The 12,452-nt window shown below is 41.1% G+C and overlaps 1 protein-coding gene across 4 annotated transcripts in view; it reads left to right on the plus strand.

The window, feature by feature from the left end:
• diaph2 (diaphanous-related formin 2) overlaps positions 1–12,452 on the plus strand; it is a 397,003-nt gene that overhangs the window by 116,819 nt on the left and 267,732 nt on the right. For all 4 annotated transcript variants that reach the window (XM_086133318.1, XM_086133344.1, XM_086133327.1 and 1 more), the window contains 6 exons: positions 2,220–2,294; positions 2,380–2,449; positions 3,326–3,462; positions 7,102–7,210; positions 10,524–10,634; positions 11,793–11,905. In XM_086133318.1, the coding sequence (XP_085989444.1) occupies positions 2,220–2,294; positions 2,380–2,449; positions 3,326–3,462; positions 7,102–7,210; positions 10,524–10,634; positions 11,793–11,905 (615 nt within the window). The remainder of the gene's footprint in view (positions 1–2,219; positions 2,295–2,379; positions 2,450–3,325; positions 3,463–7,101; positions 7,211–10,523; positions 10,635–11,792; positions 11,906–12,452) is intronic.

The following is a 12,452-nucleotide window of genomic DNA, read 5'->3' on the forward strand; positions in this document are numbered from 1 at the left end:
TGTTGTTATTGTTGCACCAACAACTTGCAGTGAATACATTTCTTCTGTAGTTACTTTATCTAAACGAAGAGCATTTGTGCAAATACTGTTGTTGTTTTAATCTGCTGCTCACAGAACAGTATATTCAGGATGTACTTTCAAGAACATTTTAGAGTTATTTTCAAGATCCTCTTATTTGTTTTCAAATCTCTAAATGACCTCACGCCACCTTACCTCTCTGAGCTCATCCGCCCCTACACGCCTGCCCGGCGCCTCAGGTCTGCGGACCAGACATTATTAGAAGTACCAAGAACTAAACGGAGGCTCAGAGGGGATCAAGCCTTTTCTGTTGCTGGTCCCTCTCTCTGGAATGACCTCCCACTGAACATTCGGCAAGCCTCCTCGCTGACCATCTTCAAAACCCTCCTCAAAACTCACTTGTATTCTTTGGCATTCGACTCAGCATGACTTCTTGGTTCTACTGTGCGGTGCTTTCTACCGTCTTTGTTACCGATTTTTTTTTACTGTTTATTGTATATGTTAAATTGCTCCATGTACAGCACTTTGTATGCAGCGATGGCTGTTCGAAAGTGCTCTATAAATACAATTGAATTGAAGAAAAACTGCAGATGATGTTTGTTTTAATCATGAACTGCAGCATAGGATCACATTGTTGTCTCCAGCAAAACAAACTAGCTTGCCATCATTTTGCGCACACACTGTTTTATAGCGTTCTTAACACCGTTGTGCTGTTCTTTACGATTGAGCGTATCGATACGGACAATATCTGCAAGGTCAAGTTCTTGTTTTCTTTGCATGTTCATGTCACCGCATTTGCTTCGGAAATGTGAAACGTTGCCAAATAATAACCACAATCGAAAATGAATGCAACCGGCATTGCTACGATGGTAAATTCAAGTATGGCATCTAATAAACAGCATTTATCTGCACAGATTTTAGTCCCATTGCCTTGCTCCCTAGAATGGATAACACATCATCATGGGGAAGGTGTGTAAAAAGTGAACTTTGATTCTCTTTCACCACCTTCGCCTCTGGATCCCAAACTGCGTTGTTATTCTGCACTTCACCGAGTCACTGTGTGCTGCCATTTTTTATTTTTTATATTTTTTTTTATGGCCAGATGCCGGATGGAAGCATTGAAAGTGTAATTAAAAAGCAGCCTGGTATATAACTGGACAAGTAGATTACAGTCAGACACAGAAGTAGCTACGGATGGAGAACTTGCAGTTACAAAAGAAATTGCAAGTGAAATACAAGCAATAGCCAAACGAGACTTACGTTTTGGTTCTTACATGGTATGTAAATCTGTGAGAAAAAGCAAAGCGGTTTCATGATTTAAATAGTAGAATATGCGTGTTTCTTTGACGCAATCCTGCTGCAATTTGCAGATTTTTGTGTCAAATTATAGCCCGTGCTAATTTAGTCACTGCTCAAAGTAATACCTCAGCGCAAGTTAACCAGTCACCTCAGGCAACAGCATCCCCAACTTAGTCGAGGCCCTCCCTCGACATGGCGACTTAATACAAAAGGCTTTAATGGCCAAACAATTGTTATTCCAAGTGATTATCTGAAATGAACGTCAGGAGATGGCTCCGTCGATTTTGTTGTTTATTGACAGTGTGGTGTCCTGGAAACACACGTTGCCAAAGGCATCATCTGGCTGTGACCGCACGGCCGAACCCCCCGCTACCCCACCACCACAATCCCTCCTCCCGCTCGCCTCCTTAGACAAACAGGCTCATCTGCACTGGATCATTTGCCATCTCCCGATATGCTGTGGTTTATAGGCAATTACCTCTCGCGATCCGTTATCGATTACAGTGTTATCTTTCTCGCATTGCTCAATTTTGGGCACAGGGACGCGGAGGCACTCCGCGAGAGTGGCTGGATACAAACAGCTCAGTGATGGGAACTGTAGTGAAGATGGATGCGTGTTCATTCGCTCCCAAATGGGTGCCGTTTAAATTCAAACTGTATTCAGTGTCAGGGAGGCCACGGCTGGGCTGCTCGGCTGGCGTCGTGTCGGGAATTAAAACCCGCAACATGAGTCCATTTATACAAGTGTTTCGAACCTGTGACATTTGTTTGAATGAGTTGTTTTCTCAAGCGTTAAGCTAATATATTATGTTACCCACTCTCTATATTAAAAGAGCTTTTCATGCCAAGACTGTGTCAAAAGTACTGACTGGACATTTTCTGTTCTTATACTTCCTTCACAGTTGGGTTAATAACTTTGGTCATGAGGGTCTTGGACTTCTTCTGGATGCGTTGGAGAAGCTCTTGGACAAGAAACAGTGAGTATACTACAAAATCGGTTTATTTTGATGAGGAGCAAACTATTTTGAATAATTTCTCTTTTTTTGTTTTTGTTTTTTCCAGGCAAGAGAACATTGATAAACGGAATCAGCATAAACTTATTCAGTGCTTGAAGGCTTTCATGAATAACAAGGTTTGTGTGGATCAATAACATGTTCTAAACGTCTTTCATTCATTCATTCGAAATAACATTCTAAGAAAGATGATCTTATAATATAGGGAGCACACGTTTCATTTTTGTCCTTGTGTAAGATTTGGTTTGAATTGAAAAGATGCGAGTCATTTTATTTACATTACATTTTGGAGGCGGAAATTGATCCGAAAGAAAATTGTCTCAACTCTCACCAGTTTAGCAGATTTGCTCATATATATACATATATATTTGCCTAAAGCCTAGTGCACAGCTTTATTTTGCTTTAAAAAAAAGTCCTCCTTTTGAATTGTACTCAGTGGTCTGGATTCCACTGTCGGATGATGCTGTGTTGAGAGAAGGAGCTAATTTGGAGGAGCTAATTTGACCATTTCCATTCCGCTCTTAGATCAACGAATTATACATTTTGGGAAGGTCTTGTTCATTTCTCATGTAGTGGCACACATTTCAAGGCTCGGTGACCAATTGATGTTCCTGCTCCCAGTCCCCACCGGTGGTTACCCAAACCTTTAGTGGTGAGAAGACTAAAAAGGTTACATAAAAGTGTTTGTCCCTGTGGTTCTGCCCTCAACTGAATGCATTCATCATGGGCTTTCCTTTGGGTTAGTGGTAGTTAGGTTATTATTTTACTCAATCACTCTAATCATGACATACGTTGAATACTTTTCGAGAAATAAATGCCCAACCCCATTTCCCTAGTTGTTATTTGAAGAGATATGTAAAATATATATTCTGGTCAGACATACATACTGGAAGCTTTACTCGAGTAAAATTTGACATCTATGAAAGCTCCGCTTAATTGGCACCCACTGGAATATTTTTCCCTTCATCCTTCTCCTTGCTTTCACTATCTGACAGTACGGGCTCCAAAGGATCCTGGGAGATGAGCGCAGTCTGTTGTTACTGGCGCGATCCATCGACCCCAAACAGACCAGCATGATGACCGAGACTGTCAAGATCCTGTCGGCCTTTTGTATCATCGGCGAGGAAAACATGTAAGGCCGATCACCTGATCGCTCGTCCTGTCTCAAGTTATCGATAACGAGATGTTTCTCGTCATGGCGAGCATCGTGGAATTTCGAGGCCAGTGCTGTCTTTGTGAAAGGGTTAGTTCGACATAACGAGAGCCAGCGGAAAGCCACATTCACAGTGACATCTCCGCTTTTAGTATGCAGTATCTTTTTCTACTGGACACAACATTCCGGAGTTTGACACGATGATGAACTTCGGGTGCTCAATGCATTGCCTCTGTTTTGTTGTTGATGTTGGATGATGTTTTACTTTGAACCACACTCCTCTCTCTGCGCACGCCATTTCCTATAATCTGTCCGAAAGAAAACCTTGGCTCACAAAAGAGTTTCAACCTTTTCGAAAAAACAAACAAACAAAAAACCATGTACCGGTAATTAGATTTCGCTCCTGCTGGCTTTTGTTTTGTCCAAAGCAGTTAATGGGTTTGTAGCCTTGACAGTTTCACCATGTTTAGTTCCTTTTTCTTAGTAGCCACTATGGATCCCCAAAACATGTGATGCACTTGTTGCTCTCAAGAGTTCTAACCGGAAAATGTTTGCAACCATAACCTTTCGGCTGAACTGACGTTTGAGCATTAGAGGCACAATAACCGCAGACGATGCATCTGTCGATCTCATGATACTTACGCGCCGAAATAAAAAGTTAATTTGGAAGAATGCTGATTGATATGGCCCAGCACCCACAAGGCACGTGACCTAACCATGGGGGATATAGGTTTTTTTGTTGTTTTTTTGTTTTGTTCTACACCATTCACGTGGCCATCAGGACACGCGCGCTGATCCAACTGCAAGAGTGGGAGGAACAAAGGAAATAGCGCCAAAAAAAGAAATGTATTTGATTCAGTCACCTCTGCAGTACATCAATTACACATTGTCAACACCGTCTCCTCCGCTTTTTTTTTTCTCATTTTAATGGATTTCTCAGAACAGATACAGCAGCGGCACACTGTTTATCTTGCTTGTTTGTTGACACTTGTTAACTGTTGCTCTCGCAAGGGTTTGGTTTTGCCTTCGGTTGCTTTGATAAAATCACATGGTGTGTGTGATCCCGCAGTCGTTAAATGTGTCATCTGTGGTCTTTCAGTTTTCATTAAAAAAAAAAAAAACTGCAGAAATCAGATGGTGTAATATTGAGATTTTTTTTTTTTTTTTTTTTAAACGCTAACAACTGTGAAAGTTGTTTAGTGTGTGCCCAGCTCAACACATCTCTGGAAATTACTGTAAAAAAGGAAAGAGCACAATTCCATTTCAAAATCATCCCATTTGACAAACAAATATGAGGAAGATATGTGGTCTTTGCTGCGTTTACATGCTCTGCAGTGTTCCGGGATTATAAACTGGAAGGACAGTCTTGTTAAAATAAATAAACACATTAAAAAAAAAAAAAACATAGCACCTGCAGATGCCTCAGTGGTCTCCCACTGAGTGCCCACCCCGCTGTTTTTGCACCAGTACACTGGCAGATTGGCTCACAATATATTTGAGTCGGCTGCTTCACTTTGGACAAATGATGCAGTCGACTGCCTTTACTGTGTTGATCGACTCATTGTCGTTTGCCAAGGAGTTGTGTCTTTTAAATTGCTTTTTTTTTTTTCCTCGACCAGAAAAACAATGACACCCCTCGGCAAACCCACAAATTCAGAGTTCAGCGTCATGCCGCGTATCTCCAAAGAGGCCTAAAGCGCATACACAAGCTTCATGCCTTCACACTTTTCACACTGATGTCTCGCAGCAGAATAGTTAAGAAGAGAAGTTGAATGAGAATGTCCCTGAATGATCTCAAGTGTCATTGTAGTTATTTTTCATTTAATTTTGACTTTTAATTTGGGCAGCACGGTCCTCGCCTGGTTAGCGCATCCGCGTCACAGCGCGGACGTCATGGGTTCAATTCCGGTCTTCTTTTGTGGAGTTGTTCTCCCTGTGTCTTGCGTGGATTTTCTCCGAATACTCCGGTTTCCTCGCATATTCCAAAAACATGCATGACAAGCTGATTGAACACTCTAAATTATCCGTAGGTGTGATTGTGAGTATGAATGGTCGTTGTTCGTCTATGTGTGCCCTGCGATTGGCAACCGGTTCAGGGTGTCCCCCGCCTACTGCCCGAAGACAGCTGGGATAGGCTCCAGCACGCCTGTGACCCTCGTGAAGATAGGCGGATCAGAGAATGGATGGATGGAAAAATAGTGTAAATTAGTTTTTAGAGTTGGTGTGTTAGTTTAGCCTATTTTAGGTTTTTATTGATTTGAAAATGCTTTATTTTAGATTTTCAAGATTTTTGTGTATGTGATAAACTGTATCTATCGCGTGCAAGGAAAAAAAAAAGGTCACACATTTCCAAATGACTGTCAGACCTTCTTTCTTCTGTCTGTCCATAAAGTAATACCAACCTAAATACATAAAGTAAATAAATGTATAAAATGAATTGCCAAAGATGAAAACAAAGTAAATGTTCACAATAATTATAATTTCATAGAGTTTTATAAACATAAACTATAGTTCGAATCATTAATTTTTTTTATTATTTACATGCTATCAAGCACAGTGGTTTTTATTTGTTAACGGAAATGTTTTTTCAATTTTAAATTCATTTAATCGGTTGGCTTTTGTGAACTATAATAACTTTATGCCATGTTTCATCAGCCCGTCAATTGGAAAAGATGATTTGAATTCAGACTTATTGCTTTGACACTGTTGCAGATGGCGTTCAGTATATTTCGATGGAAATGCAGTGTTACTCTTGTGGACCACACAGAGGATATGTTCGGCTCATCTTTGGCATGATGGTAGCTACCTTGTGACAGCGACACGAGTTGAGTCATCTCTCGGCTGCCAGCCAATGGAGTGACGGCGGCTCGTGTTTAGCTGACAGCATCGAGAGAAAGAACGCGACAACTTAAGCAGATCTATCTAGCCTCTTTTGAAGCGTCCTTTCAAGTGACTTGAAAGCGACGCTGAACGCCTGCTTGTGCGTCGCTAACCTCTCTGTTCATGCCTTTGTCACCTTTAGTCAACACTTGTAACACTGTCAGTCACCCTCATTGAGAAAGCAGCTACTTTGGGGTCGTTTTAATGATGTCAGCATGACAATTAAAGCCTGGTGGATTTTTGGTGAATTCACTTCCAGTAGTGCCTTTCTTTGTGTTTTACGGCGAAAACGGGCGCCTTTCTGTTTAGACAAGCTGCCTTGAGCTCTTGCGAGTTCTCTAATTACGCTCTGGTTCTCATTAAGTCTATTTGCACATTAGTCTACTGGTCCACTGCAATCAGTTGTACCTTTGCGCTGCTCAGAAAGCCTCTTCAACGCAATTGCCCTCACAACTCAACACAAGCACACGCGCATTCCATGAGGATGAAGCGGTTCGGATAATGGGTGGATAATTGTCCGTGTAAAAAGTCTGAAAAGGGCAAATTGAGATAATGCAGAATGAGTTGAGAACCAAAAGTGTGAGCCCAAGAGTTGCTTGTAACTAAAAAGGGGGTTCGCTCAAAATGAGATCAATATATTTTGACCTGAAAATTGTGAGGACATACCCTGTCAGTGAGGTGACAAAAGTGTTTGTTGACACCCACCGGCCTTTCTCTCTGTGGTCTTTTTTCTTCCAGCCTGGATAAGATTCTGGCCGCCATGACAATTGCTGCCGAGCGGAATAATAAAGACAGATTTGCTCCAATTGTGGAAGGACTTGAGAACCACGATGCCCAACAGCTTCAGGTTAGAATTCCCGTATATGAACTTCTACGGACATTTACGCACACATTCACACTCGCAGCTGTTGCCAAATAGCTGCAGTGATACACATTTCTCCATTTCTTATTTCAAACCATAAGAACGATAGTTTATTCCTCGCTGACCTAATCCGATGTGATTGTGCATTCATTTATTAGTGTGACACCCATGAATATGTGTGTGCTCGACAAAGATCATCAGATTTTTGTTGTAGTGGCAAATCAATCATTTCTTGGTCATCGTAAACTGTGAGGAATTAAATATTAGGGTCATCAAGGTTCTGCACTTGCACCTGAGTTTCTGAATATGTGAATGGCATTTTACTATTGAAGCTACCAAAGGAATGCGAATTTGTATCACTCTGATTGAACATAACAACTCGTGACCTTGCTGAGCTTTGACAGCGGTGTGAAGTTTCAGACAATATAGACCTCGATAAGGATTTATTTTAGTACAACACAGTTATTTGATACCACCTGCATTCATTCGGAACATCTTCAGAAGAATAGCTACTCATGTGTGAGAAAGATAGCAGCGTTTTTCAAAGTGTGTGGCACACTTCCTCTGGGGAGTGGCAGAACACATCAGGGGAACCCCCCCCCCCCCCCCCCCCCCCCAGCTCATTTCAGTTCTCTGTCAAAAATCAAGCTGTTATTCTTCGGTGAGAGGAACACGTGGAACTTGGGGAGGATATTAATTGAAACGGATACATGTGGTTTGGAGACTTGAATTAGGAAAGTCGCATCGCTACACAATGGCTGTTTGTATATGCAGTGTCATCAGTGGTCAGGACTTCCTCCAATGTTTGATTTTTGTAGCTTTTTTTTTAAAGGCAGCAAGAAGCTGGTACCATTTTGTTTTCAGCCCCTCAAGCTTGATTTTGTCACGGAGACCATTTTTAAGAGCAGAAACAAAAATGACAGCGGTGACGTCTTCACATCCACATCACCTCGGGCACACGATGAGATGTGATTGCTGGGTAATATTCAATATGACGCCCAGAGCTTCGTCGCCACTGCAGCTTTAATTAAAAACGCTAACTTCCTTGAGCTCCCCCTTTTTCTTTCCAAGGTGCTTCCTTTTTTTTTTTTCCTCTCCTCTCTCTATACTTTTCTCATTCCTGTCACATTTTACAAATATTTCTTTATCTTCTCCCATTTTTTTTCCTCCCCAAGGTCTCAGAAGACCTTGGTGTGAAAGTGCAACAAAAGAGTGCTCTCCTTCATGTTTTACAAGTCCACTCCAGCAGAAGGACGGAAAAAAGATAAACAATCATAAAAACGAACCCGCTGAATGCATGTTTCTGTATACCTAAAGTGGGTAATTATTTATGGAATGACTTCTTTTAACAGCAGGGACAGCGCAGCAGAATTCTTTCAGGAAACTGCTGATGCAGCGAATAAAGAAGAGATGTATCTTTTTTGCGATGAAAGTGGTCTTTTGTACTTAAACGATTTACATTAGTGACAAAAAACTCATTGTTAAATAAATGAAAATGATTCGCTGGAAAGTAAATAGAATTCTCTCCCCAACCAATTTGGACCTCTACACTGAATAAAAACATGTTGATTTTCGGTTGCACCAAAAAAAAAAAAAAAAAGTATTAAACTGACACCAATCATTTGTTTATTTTTGAGAAAAACTTGAGGAAATGGCATTGGTTTACCACATTTTAATCTTTTGCAACCTTTGTACATGTTTGAATTGAATAAATCAGAAGGATCTTTTTTTTCAGTGTATGCCAGCAAAATTGTATTTCGAAGGAGACATATTGTCTTTTTTGCCGAATTTCAAAATGTTGAAAACGAAACAGTCCCCACGTCTGAGTAAAAGGTCTGACATTCTTCATTCCAACTACACAAAGGCTATCAAGAATTACAGCGCCCTGTGATGCTCCGCATTTTTCATGGGGGTGGCTGTGTCTCAACCAAAAGATGGCTGTTCACTTACCTCTTGGACCAGCCCAGTGGCGCCTTGTTCTGAAACAGCCCGAAATCTGAGGAGAAAGGCTAAGCAGAAAAAATGCAGAGAGAGTCAGACTTTGTCACCCAGCAACACAAAATCAAACTTGGACGGGGGGCCGCTTGGAAATGGCAGATCTTCACCTGCCAAGTTATGGATGAAGGAACCCAGGAGGGCAAAGAGAATGACAAATGGTTTCTTCAAACTAGTTGTTTAATTTCACACTTGATGGGTGGGCAGCCATCCACCACGTTGCCTTTCAAAATCACAAAGGCAACACTATAGCGGTGTTTGGAAAGTCAGTGTTTTAATTCTTTATCTGTGCACTGCAAATCTTCCCCATCAAAACGCCCCAACCGCATGGTGCCGCGTGTGGCTGAGGTAAGTTTGAAGCTTGGTGCATAGGCGGGTGAAGAAACAGAATTTTTCATGAGCTTCGTGGCTTTCTTCATTCTCATGAACTCTGTGAAGCTTTTCGGCTTGAGGTTCTTTCATGTGCTCTCTCGCTAGTGGATTCGGTAAGGTGTCAAATTTCTGCATGCAAAGAGGAAGACGCGGTTCATTTTATTTATGGTAGTGTGTGGTCAATGCTCTTAATTGAAATAGGGTTCCCCTAAATACATCAGCATATTTCAACATTGCCAATAAAATAATGAAGAATTTACAAGGGTTGGTGAACAAATGTATTACCGCGCATGAAATGAATACTTCCGATTCTTATTCAACGACATTTAGCTCGGGCACAGTACGATTATATTATACTTGATGATATCCCTGATGTCAAACTGTCAAAACAGAATCCGCCCAGTAATGCACAATTAGGTTGTTTGAAGGGAAAAAAAAAAAAAAAAACTTTCGGCATTGACTGCCGAACGACGTCGTTCGGAAGGACAATATGATCAATTCAGCGTGAGCATTTGTTTTGACTTCTTAGCAGCATATCCGAGCCAATAGTTCAGGTCAAGGTTTTCCAAAGACAGCTTGCAGCATCCATGGGAATTCTTAAGCCCACTATTGATTGGCCGTCCAAGGAAAAGTGTCTTATCCGCGGTCTTCTCCCTTAAAATACCTTTCCCGCTCATTAGAATTGATCAGCGATTTCCAAGTAACCCCGCACACACCCAACACATGCAGACTTTTTCCTTTCCAATAAATCCATCAATAATGCACATCCAGACTTCTCACCTTGTCTTGTCTTCTCCTCTTTTGACTTTATATCAACCGCTTCTTTTCTTTTTCAACATGAGCGGTTTGAACCCCCCAAATCCATCGCAGAGGAAATATCGGTTTCCAGAATAACGGGATGGTTTTCTTGGTTTTGTCCGAACATGCCCAGGTCGCTTGCATGCAGCTCATCAACGCGCTGGTTACCTCCCCGGATGACTTGGACTTCCGGATACATCTGAGGAATGAGTTCCTAAGATGCGGCCTCAAAAAGATCCTGCCTGTGAGTTATCAAAATGTCACGTGGCGGCATTGCTTTGGGTTATTTTGCATACATTCAAGCCCGAATGGAATCTTTGACTTGTGAAGAAGCTCAGGAGATGAGTTGGGTTGCAGTCTAACAATTTATCAGGAAGGTTATGAATGTATATTCCTCAATAATTTATTCTTGATTCATCAGAATGCAGTTTATTTTCTCTCCATGCAGAATATTTCATTTCACGAGTCAAGTCCCGTACAGACCAAGATTGTAATATTTGTTTGTATTTTTTCTTTCCATTTTTAAATTAACACCACTTCATGTCATTAATATAAAAGATCATTTTTAATCTCCCAAATTCCATTTTGCTCGTACAAAGCACAGGTTGAAAAACAACTAAAATGATTTATTTTTGAAAAAAAAAATATTCTCAGTACAACCTTTATTTCTAATATTGCTAATTTGCTTTCAACAGTCAGCAGAAAGTAACATTCAGTGTTGAGTTTCGTTCATTACAAAAAATAAAATACTACCAGACATTTCCCTCTTGTCCAACAAATAACATGACAAATTGAAATAAAATAATATAACAATTCAAGTGATGAGTCTCGCATAAATCCGATTTTATCGAAATGTTGTGATTCAATTGAATACCCGCAATTGACAAGAATAAACATTTGAGTTTTCATGGCATTCAATATAACAAAGACAAAAGTTAGAATTTGACATGAACAGGACGTCAGTGATATATTTAAAACACTGACTTTGGAAATGACGAAATCAAACAAAAATCCCTACTCTTGCAAAATGTCATTCAATTTGCATTGAAACAGTTTAAATGATTAAAGATAAAAAGGGAAGCGATGTGGACACAAATGGCCGGCATCGAGTCCAGCGGGGTCCACCGAACACAGGCGTGTCCAGCTCCGGTCCTCGCGGGGCGCCGTCCTCCCTGTTTTCCATCGCTCCCTTCTGCAACACACCTCATTCATCGGCAAGCTCGGAAGAAGCAGCAGAACGATGCTCATTATTTGAATCGGGTGTGTTGGAGCAGGGACAAATGGAAAACAGGCAGGACAGTGGCCCTTGGGGACCGATTTTAGACACACCTGACCTAACATTTATCATTTTTGGACAAAGGTGAATATTTAAACCACTGACTATTTATCTAACTCTTTCCAGGAGCTCAAAGAAACGGAAGAGCTGGACATCCAGCTCAAGGTGTTCAATGAAAACAAGGAGGAGGACTCCATCGAACTCTCCCATCGCCTGGACGACATTCGGGCCGAGATGGAATATCCTTTCACTCTGTCCTGTCCTTTTAGGCCCTCTGTGTGAATTATGTGGATGACCACTTGTTCTGATGTAGCAGAAAGCGATGAGTCAACATGATGACTTTGATTGACTGAAGTTGCCTGGCGATTTGCTTCATTAGAGAAGGATTTGAGGATCTTGTGCAAAATATTAAGCTCCCTCTCTTCTGCCAGTTGGGCAAACGTGCTCCTGTTCTTCAACTTCCACCTCCTCACTTTACTTCATCATTCGTCTACGTCTTATATTTGTTTTGTGTTCAGGGTGACTCAAGGCAACAGCAAATCTCAGCTCGGTGAATTCACACGCTACGTACAACAATGTGACTACGACTCTGACTCCTGCAACCACAATGCTATGAACGACAACACTATCAACAACAAAAGCAAGAACTACGCTACGACTACGATAGCTACTACAAGGATCAACGGGAATCCTAATACATACAAGTATGCTGCTGTTACTAACTACAACAAAAATATACTTCTTATTTTACTACTGCTACTACTACTACAACAGTATTTATTTTAA

Source organism: Hippocampus guttulatus, chromosome 2 (genome assembly GCF_054856545.1).
Source record: "Hippocampus guttulatus isolate MCC_2025c chromosome 2, RoL_Hgut_1.0, whole genome shotgun sequence".
NCBI lineage: Eukaryota > Metazoa > Chordata > Actinopteri > Syngnathiformes > Syngnathidae > Hippocampus > Hippocampus guttulatus.